The 18,732-nt window shown below is 53.9% G+C and overlaps 3 protein-coding genes across 5 annotated transcripts in view; 2 read left to right on the top strand and 1 right to left on the bottom strand.

The window, feature by feature from the left end:
• LOC110335630 (class II histocompatibility antigen, M alpha chain) overlaps positions 1 to 8,071 on the bottom strand; it is an 18,457-nt gene extending 10,386 nt beyond the window's left edge. Inside the window, exon 1 of one of the 2 annotated variants that reach the window (XM_029531183.1) lies at positions 7,925 to 8,071. The gene's annotated coding sequence lies outside the window, so the exon portion shown is untranslated. Of the gene's footprint in view, positions 1 to 5,507; positions 5,726 to 7,924 lie in introns of those variants that run through there. The other variant, XM_029531182.1, reaches the window with a different exon arrangement.
• Positions 5,988 to 16,419, top strand: Brd2 (bromodomain containing 2). Of its 2 annotated transcripts, XM_029531181.1 has the most exons (14): positions 6,078 to 6,426; positions 8,589 to 9,873; positions 11,239 to 11,542; positions 11,755 to 11,846; positions 12,098 to 12,235; positions 12,629 to 12,767; positions 12,859 to 13,073; positions 13,173 to 13,547; positions 13,962 to 14,090; positions 14,263 to 14,508; positions 14,611 to 14,873; positions 14,962 to 15,266; positions 15,471 to 15,593; positions 15,729 to 16,419. In XM_029531181.1, exons 5-14 carry the CDS (start codon positions 12,125 to 12,127, stop codon positions 15,860 to 15,862), a joined length of 2,040 nt encoding a protein of 679 aa, XP_029387041.1. In that variant the 5' UTR covers positions 6,078 to 6,426; positions 8,589 to 9,873; positions 11,239 to 11,542; positions 11,755 to 11,846; positions 12,098 to 12,124; the 3' UTR covers positions 15,863 to 16,419. The 2 variants fall into 2 exon arrangements, with proteins under 2 accessions (XP_021074005.1, XP_029387041.1); XM_021218346.1 differs by lacking the exon at positions 11,755 to 11,846 and having other exon boundaries at positions 5,988 to 6,426.
• LOC110335992 (translation initiation factor IF-2-like) lies at positions 8,166 to 9,708 on the top strand. The gene is made up of 3 exons (XM_029531565.1): positions 8,166 to 8,314; positions 8,589 to 8,850; positions 8,983 to 9,708. The coding sequence occupies exons 1-3, from the start codon at positions 8,166 to 8,168 to the stop codon at positions 9,688 to 9,690; spliced, it is 1,119 nt and encodes a 372-aa protein (XP_029387425.1). The 3' UTR covers positions 9,691 to 9,708.
• Positions 16,420 to 18,732: the final 2,313 nt, after the last annotated feature.

Below are 18,732 nucleotides of genomic sequence, written 5' to 3'. Positions count from 1 at the left end.
GGGGGGGGGGGAGGAAGAAACTGTTGCTGTGTGTGCTTCAAGTCTGACAGGGGAGGAGACTGAGGGTGGGGGAGAGGCAGAGAAAAGATCCAATGCAATGCAGTAACCTAAGCAGTTCATCTTTGTGAAAATGGTGCTTCTGAGGTTTGTGAAACCTGTGCCCAACCTCCTTTTATTTATTTTTATTTTACGTAGATTAGTGTTTTGCCTGCGTGTCTGTCTGTGTGAGGGCATCAGATTCCCTGGAACTGGAGCTGCAGACAGTTATGAGCTTCCGTGTCAGTGCTGGGAATGGAACCCTGGTTGGTCCTCTGGAAGAGCCGCAGCCAGTGCTCTTAAACACTGAGCCATCTCTCCAGCCCCATCCTGTGGCCCATTTGATGAATCACAGTAGCAACTATAGCCAAACACAAAAACAAAACAACACGGAGAACTCCTCAAGTTGTAGAACACCGATCTCCTTCTGTTTGTAGGTGTCTGGGTGGGGACGAAATTTCAGGAGATTGTTTTTAACACTCCCCAGGGGAGACACACTACACAACCTTCTTCCACTTACAGTTCTGGAGGTGGACCCCAGGCTCACACATCCTGGACAAGCATTCTCTGTGGGAACACAAGCTCAGCCACCGACCTGGAACTCCAAACCAGAGCCTGCAAGCCTTCTGCAGGCAATCAGACCAAAGAGTGACCAGGACTCTGCCCTTGCCCCTCCCTCCTCAGGCCTCGCAGGCTGCTCTCCCTCTTAGACCCCTCTGCTCTCTACTGATCTTCTCTGGAGATTAGTAACTTCCCTTAACTCTCTTATTTATGGATACTAAAATGTGAATTTCACAACATTTCCATGTTTCATGAAACATTCTTGCTTTAAAAAAAATCATTTTAAAAACTGGGAAACCATTCTTAGCACCCAGACCATAGGAAAAGAGTGGGCTGGCTTTGGCCACAGGACCATACTTTGCTGAATGCTAGTCTGTGTGTGGTCAAAATTAGGATGGAAGCCCCAAATACAGTCACCGCTCCTGCCTTGCGCTTAGGAACTGTGGCCGGGCACTAAGCATGGTGCATTCTGCAGACAACAGGGAGTCCCGAGATCTTCTGGGCACAGAGCAGCAGTAAGTGGGCGGGCTGTGTGGGAGGGCTTAGGAGCAGGTGTGGCCAACAGTGTAGTTACTCCGGGCAGGAGGAACCAGCAAAGGGAAGCCAGCCTTACCTGGAGGCGGCAGGCTAGCCAACCTTTCTCCATTGGCTACAGTCGGATACAAATAGCAACATGCCCAGCCATTTGTAGCTACTCTATCAATAATGTCCACCGAAGCCGTTCCCAAGTGTTCTCTAACCCCCACACACACTGTCCCCCACTTTTACACTTGCTGAATTCCTCTGCTCTTAACAAGACACTGTTCCTCAGCACTTCTGTGCCTCTCACATCTGACACAGTTGGCCCTGTCCTCTCTCCTACTTGGTCTGGGCCTGACTGGCCTGGAAGCACTCTCTAGCTCTCCCTCCCGGCTCTGGCATCCCTGGTGTTCCCTTCTCACAGCTATTCTTCCAGCTGCTGCTTGGTTTTTCTGAGGTGGAGTCTTCTTGTAGCCCAGGCTGCAGAAAACTGTGTAGCACATGTTCTGTACTCAAATCAGTTCTCCTGCCTCAGCCTCTCAAGTGCTGGGATTATAGGCATGAACCACCACACCTGGCTTTAAGGACTCCCCTGGGGCTTTGTCTTCAACCTTTGTCCTTCTTGCTGGATGCAATTGCTCTGAATGGCATTTATGGCCTCACCCCCTCCCTCTCCGTTCAGTTCAGCGCATTTGCTGGCGTCTTCCAAACTCAGCAGAACCACACAGGTTCTGATCTGGAATCCACCCTGATATTCCACCACGTGTGGCGGCTTCCACTCGAAAGTTGGGCAGCTCCACCTTTCAGAATGTTTTGTCTGAAGGGAATCATGTTCCCCGAGGAGTAAAAATGCTACCTGTTAAGTCGACTTCAGCAGAATACAGTAAAATGAGAGACATTTCTGGCATGGAAACCAACCAATTCTGGAGGCCAATCTGGTGGTAGATTGGTACATGCTAGAAATCCCAGCACTGGGGAAGCAGAGACAGGAAGGCCATGCGTTCAAGGCTAGTCTGGGCTAATAAAAAATAGAACAGAATAGGATGGAGAGAATGATAGGATGGAGAGAATGGGAGAGAGAGAAGGGAGAGAGGAGCTAACCCTGCCTAATGTAATTTATAAGGTGTTACAGGCTCAGCTTGTGGGACTCAAGAGTGACTACATGGCCTTGAGCTGTCCCTCCTAGGCCACAAAGGCCTCCAGTCTGTGTTAAATTTCTCACTCTTTCAGAGAGAAGATTCAACTTTTTTTTTTCCCCGAGACAGGGTTTCTCTGTGTAGCCCTGGCTGTCCTGGAACTCAGAACTCCACCTGCCTCTGCCTCCCGAGTGCTGGAATCAAAGGCATGCGCCACCACCGCCCAGCAGTCTAATGGGCCCATACCTAATTCAAGACCCGACTGTGGCAAAACAGTGTCACCTGTTGGTATTGCCAAACAGAGAATCATCACCAACACAACACCGCTATCTTCAACATAGCCAACTGCATGAGGTCACTCTAGGCACGCAGGTTAATGATGGATCTGTTAGGATGAATCTGTGTGTTAGCCGGGTGGGGTAGTCTCACTCTAACCCCAACAGCACCACCAGATTAGGGGTCTACGGAGGTTCACTCACCAACACTAATTAAGCATTTCACAGGCAGATCAGCTCAGGAACCGCTACCTTGCTCCCTTCCAGTACCTTCCAATGACAATAATCCAGGGCTCGGGCAATGACACTGTTGGCCACTCAGTCACCTAAGTCATCAGTGTGGGAGTTATCCCAACAGATTAAACTTTCTCAACGAGTCCTGGCAAGTGACCCACACTAAGTGACAGTGCTCCATATACCCTCCTTTTTTTGTTAATAATTAAATTATGTAGGTTGTGTGTGCAAGTGAAAATGGATTCCCAGCCTGGCGCATGCCTTTAATCCCAGCACTCGGGAGGCAGAGGCAGGCGGATTTCTGAGTTCAAGGCCAGCCTGGTCTACAGAGTGAGTTCCAGGACAGCCAGGGCTACACGGAGAAACCCTGTCTCGAAAAACAAAACAACAACAAAAAAATGGATTCCTGTGGCCAGAGATCTATAGCTACCCTCTAGGTTGAACTTCTAATCTCCTACATCCACCTCCCAAGTGCTGTATTTAAAAGCAGGTGCCACCACACCTAGCTAGATTCCCTGTAGGAGACTCTCCACCAAAGCTTAATCCCTGACACAATTTTTTCCTTCTTAAAAAGCTTATCGACCTTAATATGAGCATCACCTTAAGGATAACTCTCAAGTGTCCCTCCCCTAGCCTTCAATTCTTTGGTCCCAATCCAGACCTAGAACTCTGTAGAGCTGTTTACTCTGATAACACACCAATCAGAAGTAGATTATGGGTTCAAATCCTAGCTCTGCTACTTAGCAACTTGTCCTGATCTTGGACAAGTGATTCAACATCTTTCAGTTTCCTGTGAAAACTAGAGTCAATACCAGGCGTGGGTGCACACCTTTGATCTCAGGAGACAAAGGCAGCTGGAACTGTGTGAGTTCAAGGGCAGCCTGGTCTACACAAGAGTCCCAGCTCAACATAGTGAGACCGTGCTGCGCGCTCGCGCTCTCTCTCTCTCTCTCTCTCTCTCTCTCTCTCTCTCTCTCTCTCTCTCACACACACACACACACACACACACACCACCACACAACATAGTCTCACCCTCAGGATAAAATCTCACAATAAGGAGAAACAGGCGATCACAGTTCACTATAAAAGGCACGATCATACGTGGATTCAAGTAAGCCAGCTTAATCTAGGTGTTGTGAGTAAACTGTCTGCAGATGTTGGTTTAAATGAAGGGAAAGCCAGCTCCTTGTAGAAGGAACTATGTATAAAGCACTGAGACAAAATCCAAGATGACACTGACACGCATCTGGGAAACTGCTCTGTGAGCCGGATAGGTGGCTCGAGAGGAACTGGCTAAAGGGAGATTGGCAACAGGAAGCAGACCTTTCCGACAAACATCAGATTAACAGATAACACAGAGTCGGCTGTGGTGGCGCACGCCTTTAATCCTAGCACTTGGGAGGCAGAGGCAGGCGGATTTCTGAGTTCAAGGCTAGCCTGGTCTACAGAGTGAGTTCCCAGGGCAACCAGGACTACACAGAGAAACCCTATCTCAAAAAACAAACACAAACAAAACAGATATCACAGGAGCTGAGTTCTGGCATAGTTCAAGAGGGGAAGCCCAGGGAGCCACCATTTAATATGCAATTTCAGGGCCGTGGACAAAGCCCAGTGGCAGAGCACGAGGAAATGTGGCTTCATGTACCACTAGCCATGCCTGGCCACTGGACTTGAAAATGTGGCTGGTGCCACTATGAAACAAATTTAAACAGCATGTAACTGATTAAATTCAAGTTGCTACTGCACAGGGCAGTGGCTTAGGCCTTTAACAAGTCCAGGTGACACAGCAGACAGAGGCGCAATTCCCTGGTTATTTAGGACACAGCAGTGTGCATGGATAGGTGAGGAAAGGAATAGTAAGTTCAGGTGGATATAAAGTTGTAAGGAGAGGTGAAGACATCCTGACTTGGAAGCTGCTGTCATTCAGAGTAACACAGCAGCAGGTCCAACCAGCCCACATCAATTCTGAGCATGCTCCAGTGTCTGTGGTTATCCAGGCAGGAATTTTTAATAGGAAGTTCTGCTCAAGAGAACTGTCGAATCTAATGGTGGAGTTGAAAGGCTTGAGTCATTGAAAATGTAGATGCATTCCAGACAAACAGCAGGAGTCAGCTACCCAAACCTACAAAAGGGAGACTGGGGGTCGGGACATGGCATGCATGGGCAATGTCAGGGAGAAATCAGAAGTGGACCCTGGGGTGGGCAGCAGGGAGGTTCTGCTAAGCAGGGTGGTGAGGTCACACTCTGGGGCTGAAAGAAGTGGGAAACCGGGAGGAGACAAGCAGGAAGTCTTCTAAGTCCAGGTCCTGCTGTGCAAGGGAGTTGAGAAGGCCACGGCGTACTTACTGACGGGGTAGGTACCGAATAGGGTTTTCTTTTTGGCTAAGAGAGCAAAATGGACAGGAAGTTATTTAGGTCAACGGAGAAAGGTGACCATGTCAAAAGCAACTTCCTTCAACGGAAAAGTCCCGATAAAATAGGAGGCATGCCCTACTCTACACACGGAGAATACAGGTGGGCTGCTGGTGCAGAGTGGAAATCCAGACCATACTTCAAAGACAAAAGACAACAGAGATAAACTCGAGCTTTGCATTAAGTTGCCACCCTAAACTTTAGTAGGATGAATTCAAGACTGAGAAACAAACTGGTAAGACCGGTCACAGAGTATAGACAATGTCAGGAAAGAACCATGATCAAAACGAGCCGAAATCTCGAAATGGGAGCTTTATGTTAATAAATGGTCTACCTGTACACGATCAGAGAAACACGGGTGGTATACTTCGAAGGCAGGCTACGGGTATTTTCAAGTCTCATAGGGGAAAAAAAGCAGTTTAAGAAATTCGAAGAACCCCACAACTCCTCCCGATTAAAACGTCAAATCGAGCGCGCAACATCCAAGCGGACCCCACCGTTCCAGGGAGGCTCGCCCTGCAGCCAGGCCCCGCGTGCCTCCCGGGACCACAGCATGGGGCCGCACGGATTCTGGTCAGAAAGTCCCAGGCACCGCCTCGGACCGGAGCCGGAAGAACCTACTGCCGCGGCCACGGTGGGGAGAGGGGGGGGAAGGCCACCGGGGCGCAGGCCCGCGCGCTCCCGCCACACCCATTACTCAGCGAGGTGGCCCCGAGCCTCGGGGCGCACTGAGCCTGCGCACCGCGGCTCTCCGCGCGACCCGCGCCTCCCCTCCCCCAGACCAGGCACACCCTTGCGCATGCGCTCTGTGCACCGTGGGGCTGCGGCAGCCATGCTGAACCGGTACCGAGAGGCGAGTGGGGGGGACGGGGGCGACCACAGACGCGCGGGAGGCCGGGGACCTGGCGAGGCAGCAGCCTTAGCGAGGTCTGGGGTCTCGGGACACGGGCCTGGGCCTTGCAGTCCCTGTGACCCCGTTCACGACCCTCCGCAGTGTTCCGAAACCTCGCCCTCGTGGCCGTGGGGGGCGGACACGTGACCCGGCCCAGCCAGTCGGAGCGCTGCTGACGTGGCCGCGCGGCCCCGATGCTTTCCCCCACCCCCAGCGGCTAGGGGAGGGAGGGGCTGGGGGCTACGCCCCCTCCCCCAACGCCTTCTCGGCTTCCGGGGGGGTTGACACCCCGGATTCGGTGCTCCCCCCCAGCCGGGCTGAGGGCGACTTTCGAGGGCCCCCCCGTGGCTCCTGGATCCAGGTGAGCAGGGGCCCCTGGGGCGGGGACGCCGTCGGTCATTTAAATGCATGAGTAAAGGTGGGGAGTGGGAAGAATTCTTGGGGTACAGGAGAAAAATCCCAAGGGGCAAAGACTTGTCTTTCAAGCACCTGACAGCCAATGGGAGTGTGGACTGGGGCCAGCGCGCGAGGGCCACCGTGGGGGAGGGGAATGGCCAACCTCGTGCCTACGTACCCATCGGAGGGCAAAGGGGCGAGGGTGGCGTGTGCCCCCGTCCCCGGGGGGTACAGGAATCGGGAGCCAGGTGAGATGGGTTGTTTGGGGCGGGCGAGGGGAGGGCGACCCGGTAGGCGCGAGTGGGGGTGTGGGTCGTGGGATGCGGGAGCTTAGGACTTGGCAGCTCCGGAGGGTGAACTGGTGTGGTTCCCTGGCGCCGACTCCCTGCCTCCCCAGGGACTCCCTGAGCTCCCTTTGTGTCGAGGGTCGCCCGGCTCGCCGTGGTCACATGGCGTGATGGGGGCTCGGCCGAGTCTGTGTGCTTTTTCACGAGGACGCGGCCTGTGGGGCCTGTGGGGCCTGCGGTCCCCAGCTGCGCAGCCCCTCCGGGCTCTTAGCTGTCCGTGGCCCGGGGAGGGGCGGGCTCCCCGGCCGGGAGCCTGGGGGGAGCCGGCGTGGTCCGAGGTTTAGGGTTCCTCGGGGTGGCCCTGCTCCCCTCCCCCCGCCTGGAACAGTCGCCTCCTTGTGCGCTGCGGGGGAGGGAACGGAAAGGAGGAAAGAGTTACTTTTCCAAATTACTAAGTAGCCGCCGCCGCCTCCCCTGTGACTCATGTGGGGGCAGGGAGGGCTGGGAGCGACTGGGGCGCAGTGATTTTCCGGAATGCAGGGAAACGGGAGCGTCGTCTGGCCGCCCTTTCTCTCTAAGGCCCCGCAGTTGCCCCGCTCCCCGAGTGCTCTCCCCACCCCCACCCCACGCCCCGCCACCCCCGTCGGGCTCCGGCCCCGACCCGCCAGGCCCAGGTGCGGAAAATCCAGTTTGGAGGCCGGGCCGCCAGGGGGAGGGGAGAGGCCGCTAAAGTTGCTGTGTCATTGCCCTGCTCGCCGCAGCCACCCGGGCGGGGCCGCGCGCACTCGGGCGACCCGGGCCTGGTCCCCGGCGGGCAGTGCGGGGTCTCCGCTTCCCGGGCGCACTTCCTTCCCCCTTGCGGGGCCTGCGCTAGTCTTGCGGCCCAGAAGACGGGAGCTTGGCCGCCATGTTAAGGGCAGTGAGCGAGGTTCGAGGTCGAGGGCTCATGTGGAGGGAGGGTCGCCTGGTTGCAGTTCTAGGACCTAGGCCAGTTGGGGCTGTCACGGGGGGTGGCGAGCCCGCCTTGCAGCCCCTCCCCAGCTTTATTGCCCTGACGCGCACTCCTGCCTTCCTAGCCAGGGGAAGGGGGTTGGGAGCGAGAGGAGGTGCGTTCTGGTGCTTAGGCGCTGGCGCTGTCGCGCGAGCGGCCACCCCGAGTGGCTTCCGCCGTCTGACCTTGAGAACTGGCTGGTGGCTCCTACGTGAGTCTTGTTTCCAGTCCCAAGACAGCCGGGGGGAGGGGGAGGGGGCGAGGCGGCTCCCAAAATGGCTCCTGCCCCTCCTCGGAGGCGTCGGGCTGGGGGAGGGGAGGGAGGAGGGCTGCAGAGCGCCGCCGCCGCCGCCGCCTCCTCGGCTCGCCCTCCTCCCTGGCGCTGACCGACGGGCCAGGCGCTCCGTGGGGAGGACGCCCGGCCCGATGGGGGCGGGGGGCGTCGGCTCGCCCACGCTGGGGCGAGCCGGGGCCAAGGAGCGGAGCGCCGCGCCCGCTCTCCCCACCCTGACGCGGGGAAAGTTTGCCGAGGTCGGGCTTCAGGGCCTGTGGGCGCCTTGTGCGTCCCCAAGGCGGTAAGTGCGCGAGGAGCTGCGGGGGCGGGCAGGGCCCCGGGGTCGCTGCACGGGGAGCACTCGGGGTGGCCTCGCGACTTTAGAGCTGAGGATTTTAGGGCGGAGCGTGGCCTCTGCCATCTGATTACTTTGGTTCGGGGCAGGCGAGCGCTCCAGCCGCGTGTTGGGTCAGGGGACGTGAGGTGGCGTCGCGGGGACACTGGAGCGCTCGGGTCTCGGCCGAGAGGCAGGCCGCGACTTCTAAGATGGCGTCTGTCTGTCTTCCTTGTTTCAGGTTCTCCGCTGCGGCGGCCTCGCAGCCGAAGCTGTCCCCGGCCCCGCCCGCGCGACCCGTCCCACTCCGCGCCCCGCCCGCGCCGCCAATGGAGAAGCTGCGAGTGGCGCGACCAGCCCGCCGCGGGCGACCGGCGGCGACTCGGGGCCTGCAGGCCCGGGAAGGCTCCGTCAGGCCTGGAGGTGGGGACAGCGTGTTGCAGGCCCCGGGGAGATGGCGCCTACACGCCGATCGGCCTCCATCTCTCCCAGGGCTCGCCAAGGCACGGCGCAGCCAATTGGCTCGCAGACATGGCGGGGCGCCTCTCCGCCTTGGCTCTCTGCGGCACTCTGCTGCCGGGTAATCGACGCCTTGCAACTGGGCTTGTGACGTCATCCTTCGAGCGGGCCAATAGGAAAGGCTCCCGCGAAGAGGCGGTCCTGCCTCCTCGCCTTGGCTTCTCCGGGCGCGTGAGCGGGCGAGCACGCGCGGAGGGGGCGGGGGCGCTGGCGAGCAGGGTGGCGCGCATGAGCAGCGAAGCTCCGCCCCTCCGGCTATATATAAAGCGCTGGCGCGGGGCTCGGCGGCGCCATTTCGCGCTGGAGTGGAGCAGCCTCTAGGACGAGCCGGAGGATTGCGCCTACTGACCCAGCGTCTCGGAGCCTCCGCGGGCCGCCAGTACAATCCACGTCCATCCGCTCGGAAATGGACTTCGTCCCGGCCCGCGACCGCTCCCGGCCGACAGTGCAGACCCCATAGAAGCCCCCGAGGCGCCCCTTTCTCGGGCCCCGCCCAGTCCTCGGAGTCTGTCCACCCCTCTACTCCGCCCTCAAGAGGATTTCAAAGATGGAGGCGGCGGCTCTCTGAAACCCCTTTCTGCTGCTCATCCGCCTCCGTCGGAGGTCTGACGGGGCTCTCGGGACGCCCGCGGCGGGAAGAGGAGACCCCTGTCCACCGGCGGCGGGCCGAATTGACGACGGTGTCCAGTTTCGGGGACTGCCGGGTCTGCAGACGACGCTCTCTTGTGGCTCGCCGGCCGGCGGAGGCCGCCGCCATTTTCCTGCCGTCGCCGCCTGCGGAGCGCGCCAAGCTGCCGGAGTTGTGCGGAGGACGGCGCGGGTGACAGCGTTCGCGCCGGTCCCGCAGCGAGGCTGTCGCCTGGAGGGCCAAGGGCAGCGGCCTTCCCCCCACTTCCCGGGTTATGCTGGGCCCGGCGGTGAGGGGAGCCGAGGCTACCCGGACTTCACGCAGCTGAGCGGCGGCGGTTCCCTGAGGTCAAGATGCTGCAAAACGTGACTCCCCACAAGTACGTCTCCGCCAACCGTGTGTGGGAGGGGGGCTGGGGGGCGGCGTTCCGGGGAGCGGCGGGCGGGCGGGCGAGGCGCGCTTCCGCGCCGCAGCTGTTGACGCGAGCTCGCGGAGGGGGCTGCGACGGTTTTGAAGCGGTGGCGGCGGCCCAGGTACTGCGTCTGAGCAGCCTGTCGCTTGCCGCGACGCGGAGGCCCATTCGGCCAGGACGAGCTGGACTGCAGGGGGGTGGGGGGTGTGCGCAGATCCAGCCTTGATTTGTCATCGTGCTTGTGGGGGGTCTCGGCTACTTCAGTGCCCGTAGAGTTGCCATGGTGACAGCTTGAGGGTTTGCCAGAGGGGATTCCCACAGGGTGGAGGGGTCATCTCGCCAAGACTAGGTTTCTGCTACCTAGGTACGGGCTGCCGTTGAAGGTCTGCTTTCCTTCGGCGGTGGGTGTGTTTGGATAACGTTGAGCTTCATTCAGTAGGGAGGAGGGTGGATCCCCGACTCAGGGCTCAGTTCACTGCAGATGTAAACAATGAGATCTGGGTCTAGTGTCTTAGCCATCAGGAAACACCTGGTCTAGACCGACCACAGGGAGCCTGTGGTGACATGGGAACCTCCGTTAGCCTTTAGTCTGAGCTACAGTGGGAGTCACTGGGGACACTGTTTGTAGGGGGCCATGCTATCTAAATTAGGACTTGCTGACGCCGACCTTGACTGTAGGGTGCTTTTTGTTGTGCCTTTTGAAGGAGACTTGTTTTGTTGATACTTGATGGAGGTCTGGCAGTTACTTGGGATGTCTGGCGTGCTTCCTTGCTTTTTAGTTGAGGTTAGGTTGGTTTTTTGTCTGGTTCCTACTATGGTCTTGAAGCCCCCCCAGAGATTGAAAAGGATGATTTTAGGAGTGTTGGTCTTCATAAGATTTATTCTCCCTTTTCTTGACTGGCCTCTGTCTCAACCACCATGGCAACCATTAAGTCCCTAGTGAGGATGAAGCTTCACTTTCTTAGCTCCTCCCATTTTTGCTTCAGCTTCCTCTCCATAAGGCTAGAGTTGTCATGTGACATTGGTTTTGTATTTTAGCCAAGCAGCTCGTCAAAACTACGGTGTAAAGATGGGCAAAGACTATTGTTTAGTTGACTCCTGGTTGGTTGCAATTCACTTCGCCATTGTTTGTTTTATGGAGGCAAGGTTTCTCTGAATAGATTAGGCAGAAATCTGTCTGCCTCTAGCTCCCAAGTGCTGGGATTAAAGGCATGTGCTACACCATTGACCAGCCAAAGTCTGGCTTTGTAGGGTTGCATTAGTGCAAGTTAGCAACATTTTCTTGATCTTTCATGTTATTACCACATCTAATTCTACTTCCCCTTTTTGCAGGCTCCCTGGGGAAGGGAATGCAGGGTTACTGGGGCTGGGCCCAGAGGCAGCTGCACCAGGGAAAAGGATTCGAAAGCCTTCTCTGTTGTATGAGGGATTCGAGAGCCCCACAATGGCTTCTGTACCAGCTTTACAACTGGCCCCTGCCAATCCACCACCCCCTGAGGTGTCCAATCCCAAAAAGCCAGGACGTGTAACAAACCAACTGCAGTACCTGCACAAGGTAGTGATGAAGGCTCTGTGGAAGCATCAGTTTGCATGGCCGTTCCGGCAGCCTGTGGACGCTGTGAAGCTGGGCCTGCCGGTGAGTAAGGCTGGATGGGAATGAGCTGGAATGCGTGAGTGGGGGTGGGCAGCCTAGCATAGGTGCTGCGGCCCCTAGGGAGTTCCCGTTCTCTTAGAGCAAATAGCCACCAGAGTTGTAGATTCTTGGTCCTTTGTGCTTGTTCTATCTTGGCATTTCTCATCTTGCCTCCATGTGTCCCTTAACTTTTGTGCCCTGGCTCCATTTTACAGATTCCCACCCCTGGTTGGGAGAGGACCACGGTGGCCAAAATTCTTAGCTTCTTCCTTTCCCTCATGCAGCCCATGGATAGCCATCCCCAGAGGTAATGTCACAGGGTGGGAAGTTTGCAGAGTGGGTGGGAGGTGGGTGGCTAGAGAAAAGGTTATCAGGGACCTCCTAGTGGGAATTAAAAATTAATTTTTTTCTAGCCCGTAGTTTAATTGGGGCCGCAGTGTGGGCAATATTACTTAATGGCTAGGGTGTGCGTGTGTGCGTGTGTGTGTGTTTTCTGTTGGTAGTTGCCCTACAATAGACATTTTCCTGTGGCTCTGAAGTGCAATTTTTATTTTTTAGGATTATCACAAAATTATAAAACAGCCTATGGACATGGGTACTATCAAGAGGAGACTTGAAAACAATTACTACTGGGCTGCCTCAGAATGTATGCAGGATTTTAATACCATGTTTACCAACTGTTACATTTATAACAAGGTAAGCTTACTTAGCAGCTGCTGAAAGGCAGTACCCTGGTCCTTAGTCCCAACACTGCTGGAAGTGCTATCCAACTAGTTAAGGTCTAAGAAGGCCTGACCTCCAAACGGTGCTGTTAGATGTCGCTTCAGTGTTCCTGTAATTAAGTTATTTAAGTAGAACACATTTTCATATTTGGGGGTGGTGGCCCTGTTTCTCACAAAGCTCCAGAGACCCGAGAAAAGCGGGATCTGTAAGTCAGCAGCTCTGCTCTCATATTTTCAGGTTATAGGGGTTAGTTTGATGTGATGACCTTAAGTACTAGTGAGGGTGTGGTATCCTGGGGCTGGGAATTCTTGTTGGGGATGTGGTGCTTGCGCTAACAGTTGAACAATTTCTGTGCTTGTTCTGCAGCCCACCGATGATATTGTCCTAATGGCACAGACACTGGAAAAGATCTTCCTACAGAAAGTGGCATCAATGCCACAAGAGGAGCAAGAGCTTGTGGTGACCATCCCTAAAAACAGCCATAAGAAGGGGGCCAAGTTAGCAGGTAGGAGGCGGTGACCTACAGACAAAGCTATTCAGGTGACCTGAAGATGAGAATGAGCAACACTTACCTGGTTTTTGTTACTATTTTGTAGCACTCCAGGGCAGTATTACCAGTGCCCATCAGGTGCCTGCTGTCTCTTCTGTGTCGCATACACCCCTGTATACACCACCACCTGAAATACCTACCACTGTCCTCAACATTCCCCACCCATCAGTCATCTCTTCTCCTCTTCTTAAGTCCCTGCATTCTGCTGGACCCCCACTCCTTGCTGTATCGGCAGCTCCTCCAGCTCAGCCCCTTGCTAAGGTATGCATCAGTAGATTGATTGTTCAGGATGACTGGGAAGAAAAAGTGTTAAACGAAATGAACCGGAATGGCTGATTTCCCTCCATCTTTCTACTACAGAAAAAAGGCGTTAAACGGAAAGCGGATACTACCACCCCTACACCCACAGCCATTCTGGCTCCTGGTTCCCCAGCTAGTCCTCCTGGGAGTCTTGAGCCAAAGGCAGCAAGGCTCCCTCCTATGCGCAGAGAGAGTGGCCGCCCAATCAAACCCCCACGAAAAGACTTGCCTGACTCGCAACAGCAACACCAGAGCTCTAAGAAAGGGAAGCTGTCAGAACAATTAAAGCACTGCAACGGCATCCTGAAGGAACTGCTCTCGAAGAAGCACGCTGCCTACGCCTGGCCCTTCTATAAGCCAGTGGACGCTTCTGCTCTTGGCCTTCACGATTACCATGACATCATTAAACACCCCATGGACCTCAGCACTGTCAAGGTACCCACTGCATGGGGCAGATGGGCTGCTCAGGCAGGGGCTGGAGCCTGGGGACCAATAAAGCAATAATACCCATGTCTCCTCATGGGAACATGGTAGTTTCTCATTCTGTGTATGTTACAAAGTTGTACAAGGTCACATACTTTGAAGTCCTTGTTTTTTACAGTTAAGGATAAGAGTGGGGTTAGGGAAATGTGATGGGAGAGATGGCCTTGGTCACTTAGAAATGTTTTCTTCTAGACATAGATATTTCTTCAAACCTACCCCAAATACTTGGACTTCAAACTTGAACCCCAGGGCACAGATCCCTAAGGTCATCCCCACTTGTTTCAAGAGAGGGCTGCTCTTGAGTCGGGTTGGCAGGGAAAGATGAGACTCTGCATGTGCAGCTTCTCATGCTGCCTCCTTCTGCAGCGGAAGATGGAGAACCGTGACTACCGGGATGCACAGGAGTTTGCCGCTGATGTACGGCTTATGTTCTCCAACTGCTATAAGTACAATCCTCCAGACCACGATGTTGTGGCTATGGCACGAAAGTTACAGGTGAGCATAAAAGCTACAGTTGAATTTACTCCACTGTAACTGCCTATAGGGAGTTTAATTTTTGCTGTGCAATTAAACTTGTAAGACTTTGCCATTCTTTTTTATCAAGTTGGAGCTGGTATGCTGGGTGGCCAGACATTAAACACAGTTTTGAGTCTCCCTATCTTTTTAGGATGTGTTTGAGTTCCGCTATGCCAAGATGCCAGATGAACCACTGGAACCAGGACCTCTACCAGTCTCTACTGCCTTGCCTCCTGGGTTAGCCAAATCCTCTTCAGAGTCCTCCAGTGAGGAGAGTAGCAGTGAGAGTTCCTCTGAGGAAGAGGAGGAGGAAGAAGAAGATGAGGACGAGGAGGAGAGTGAAAGCTCGGACTCTGAGGAAGAAAGGGCTCATCGCCTGGCAGAGCTGCAGGAGCAGGTAAATCATTGTGTTGTGCTCTGTAATTGAGTGATAACTTGGACTATGTTGGTCACCCCAATAATTTCTTGGTCTTAACTACTTCACCTGTTTCCTGTGTAGCTTCGGGCAGTTCATGAGCAACTGGCTGCCCTGTCTCAGGGCCCAATATCTAAACCCAAGCGGAAGAGAGAGAAAAAGGAAAAAAAGAAGAAACGAAAGGCAGAAAAACATCGTGGCCGAATTGGGATCGATGAGGATGATAAGGGGCCTAGGGCACCTCGCCCACCTCAGCCTAAGAAATCTAAGAAAGCAGGTGGTGGGGGTAGCAATGCTACTACACTCAGCCATCCTGGCTTTGGAACTTCCGGAGGAAGTAGCAACAAGTAAGGATTTAAGGCAGTGTCTTAGGGTATTGTACGAGCCAGCTTGCATGGTGTCAACTCATCACTGACAATTCCCTATTACCCATAGGCTACCTAAAAAGGCTCAGAAGACAGCTCCACCTGTCCTTCCCACTGGCTATGATTCCGAGGAGGAAGAAGAAAGCAGGCCCATGAGTTACGATGAGAAGAGACAGTTAAGCCTGGATATCAATAAGTTACCTGGGGAAAAGCTGGGTCGAGTAGTACATATCATCCAAGCCAGGGAGCCCTCTCTACGTGATTCAAATCCAGAAGAAATTGAGATCGATTTTGAAACACTCAAGCCATCCACACTTAGAGAGCTTGAGCGATACGTTTTATCCTGCCTTCGAAAGAAACCCCGGAAGCCCTACAGTGAGTGTCAGATGATTGATGTCCATCAGCTACCACTGCTCCACAACAGTAGTGCATCTGGGGTCTGGTCTGGGTGCGTGGTGCGTGCATGTGTGTGTGTGGCAAGCAGCATCCAGGATGAGTGGGCTGCTTCAGGAGTGGAATGGAAGTAGGCAGTTTTGGGAAGAGTGGCAATAGAGTGAGTCCTGACTTTTCCCCCTCCAGCTATTAGAAAACCTGTGGGAAAAACAAAGGAAGAACTGGCTTTGGAGAAGAAGCGGGAGCTAGAGAAGCGGTTGCAGGATGTCAGTGGACAGCTCAATTCCACCAAAAAGCCCCCCAAGAAAGGTATTTCAGACGCTAAACGTATTCACTCTTTCCTTAAGTTGAATGCTGGGATTTTTGAACAGAGGACTGGCTAGCCCTTGTGACTACTTGACAAATGTAAATGTCACATCTTCTACCTTTAACTTTGCTTTACAGCGAGTGAGAAGACAGAGTCATCTGCACAGCAAGTGGCAGTGTCCCGGCTCAGTGCTTCTAGTTCCAGCTCAGATTCCAGCTCCTCCTCGTCATCTTCATCATCTTCAGACACCAGCGATTCAGACTCGGGCTAAGGGGCCAGGCCAGATGGGGCAGGAAGGCTCCGCAGGACCGGACCCCTGAACCACCCTTCCCCACTTTCCCTTGCTGTGACGCTTCTTCATCTCACCCCTCCATAGGAGAGCTGGCTCTGCAGTGGGGAGGAAGGCAGGGACATGGACAAAATAAGATTGAATTCCTAGCCCTCTTGGGTGTGGTGTCCCTGTTGAGGATGATGGGGGTGGGGCAAGGGCATGGGTGGGAGTGAGGATAGGCCTGGCACAAAGCCCCCTGAGCTGTAGCTGTCCTGTTCACTTCTAAGGGCCCTGTTTTGAGGTTTTAATTTATTTAAGCTATGTGGTAAGGCTGGGGGTGTATAGCGCCGAGGTCCTCCCTCCAGCCTCCATGGGGAGGGAAGAAGAGGGAGCTCTTTTTGTTTTTTACATTGACTTTTTTTTCTACTCTTCCCTTTTACTTCCACTCCATTTGGGGCCTGGGGATTTTAGTCACCTCTCCAGTTGGCCCCAAGACCGTCTTTTCTTTCTTGATTCTAACTTGTAAATAAAGAAAATATTATTGAAGTTTTGAGTTAGTTTTCTTAGGTTTGTTTCTATGTTTAAAGTGGTTCAGAAGAAGTGGTTGAGTATTATTACTTGGTGCTGGGGTGGGTGGGAATTGTTCTGCTTGATGCAATGCTGGCTGTCACGTCACCATTAGCCATATCCCCCAGTTGGCCCCTTAGGTCTGTCTTTAAGAGTGCCAAGGATTGAAGCCTAGAGTCTCAAACATGCTAGACAAGGCCTGCTACTGAGCACATCTCTTGTCTAGGTTTTCTTACAACTAAGTACATACCCGTGACCAAACAGGTGAGGGGGTAGCTTAGCAGTTTGAGTTCATCCAGGTTATAAGGCACTCAGTTATGTTCCAAGTCTTCATTCAGGAGCTGTGTGATGCAGGGCTCTTGGAAGTACAGTGGGGGGGGGTAGTTTAGTGTGCCAAAGGAAAATGAGCAGAGGCTGAGGAGTGACCAACAAGTGAATCAATATATACCTGAAAGTGGAGAGTAAGTGATAGGACTGTTGTAGCCCTCCCGGGTGGCTGACAGCTTAGAGATCCTGGTGAAGATAGTGAAAAACAGTTAACCTCTACAGGGAGGAAAGCCAGCTAAGCCAGTGAGCTTTAGGCCTAAGTCTTTGAAAGGGGGAGGGGTTTAACATAAAGGCAAAATGGAGGAGGGATTCCAATTGAAATTTGAGGGAAATTTTCTAAGGTTTAAAATTAATTGGGGGGGTGGGGGTGCTGAGGGGCTGGAGAGATGGCTCAGCAGTTAAAAGCACTAACTGCTCTTCCAGAGGTCCTGAGTTCAACTCCCAACAACCACATGGTGGCTCACAACCATCCATGATGAGATCTGACACCCTCCACTGGAGTGTCAGAAGACAGCTACAGTGTACTTATACATAAAATAAATAATTTGGGGAGACTAAAGTGGCTTGATACCTGCTCTGCTCAGACCAATAGCTAGGTTGGCTTCTAGCATAACTTAGGACACTTTACCCCTAACAACCTTAAAGCAGTTTAAGAGAAGGCAGGCCTGGGTCATCCTCTATGGGACTGAAAAGGGTCGTGCTGCACCCCCAGGGATTTCTGGTCAGTTTATCTCCCGAGAGACAAGACCTAAGACTAAACTTCCCTATCTGGTCAAAGGTCCCACCGGCTCTAGGCATTCTCTAAGTGTCTGGACTTCTGGGTTTCTAAAGCTCTTTGATAAGGAGGCCAGGGTTGGTGGGATGCTGGGTATTTCCTGTGCTGGTTTGGAGTTCTCTGCCTTTCTGGGATCAGCCTGGCACTGGGAAGGAGCCGGTGCCTGCTGTCTCTTACATGCCAGTCTAGCCCTCATGGTTTAGATGGGAAAACTCCCAGGACAAGTGCCAGAGCTGGCTAGAACTGCTGGTTTAGCAGGACCGAAGGGCAGGTTGGCTTGAAGGATGAGTGCCTATGAGCGTGGCCATGATGTGGGTCTCTAGCACTGCCAGCCTGTTCTCACAGGACAGCACAGGACATTAGTTAGACAAGATGTGACTGGAGTAAGACAGCTTTCTGTGATCAGAAAAGGGGGGCGGGCTAGAGATGGTAGAAATGGCTTGAGTAAAGTCAAGCTAAGGCAGAAAAATGGAAGATGAGTGCTCACCCACATGGCCAGAGGCAGCTCTATAAAGCAGGCATCTCCTGATAGTTCACAAGGAACAATTAGCGTGTGCCAAGCACGGTGCCAGAAACAATTTGGTTGTCATGGTAACCTTAGGTATGTATTGTAATAACCTCTCAATAGACTTGGGGGAGGGGTGCTGGGAGGGGGGAGGCCCAAGAGCTAGCTAAGCAGTTTACCCCAAGTCAACACATTCAATGGAGGTAGGGTTTGACAAGGCAGCCTGGCTCCAGAATCTATACTAGGCTTACAAGGGCTTACTGCTATGTTTGGAAAGTGAGCTAGGAGACCAGTGTCTGTATAGTTGCAGCTACTGAGGTTGAAGCAGCAGGTGGAGGTTAATTTCACTACATTAGAACAGGGAGTTTGTAGATAAAATAGCTTTTCCAGCAATAGAAAGCTGGTCTGACTGAGGGGCCGCTGTGCTGGCACATACTGAGGTACTTCCCTGAGACTGGGATTTTTTGGTGCCATCTGTCGGTCATGCCTGTGATTTCCACTCTACACTCAATTGTTAATCCTAGATTCAGGATTCGTCATGCGAGCTACAGCCTAGTGACCCTGGCTTGTTTTCTCTCTTGTTCCCCAGTCAGGTTAGGCCTTGCCGGTCTAAGTGTCCAAGTAGCCACCACGTTTCAGGGCCCACCCACCCACCCACCCCCATCTCATTTCTGCTTGCCTTTTTAAAGTCTTCCC

This window comes from Mus pahari, chromosome 18 (assembly GCF_900095145.1).
Source record: "Mus pahari chromosome 18, PAHARI_EIJ_v1.1, whole genome shotgun sequence".
NCBI classification, from domain to species: domain Eukaryota; kingdom Metazoa; phylum Chordata; class Mammalia; order Rodentia; family Muridae; genus Mus; species Mus pahari.
This window is presented reverse-complemented; position numbering and strand designations above follow the sequence as displayed.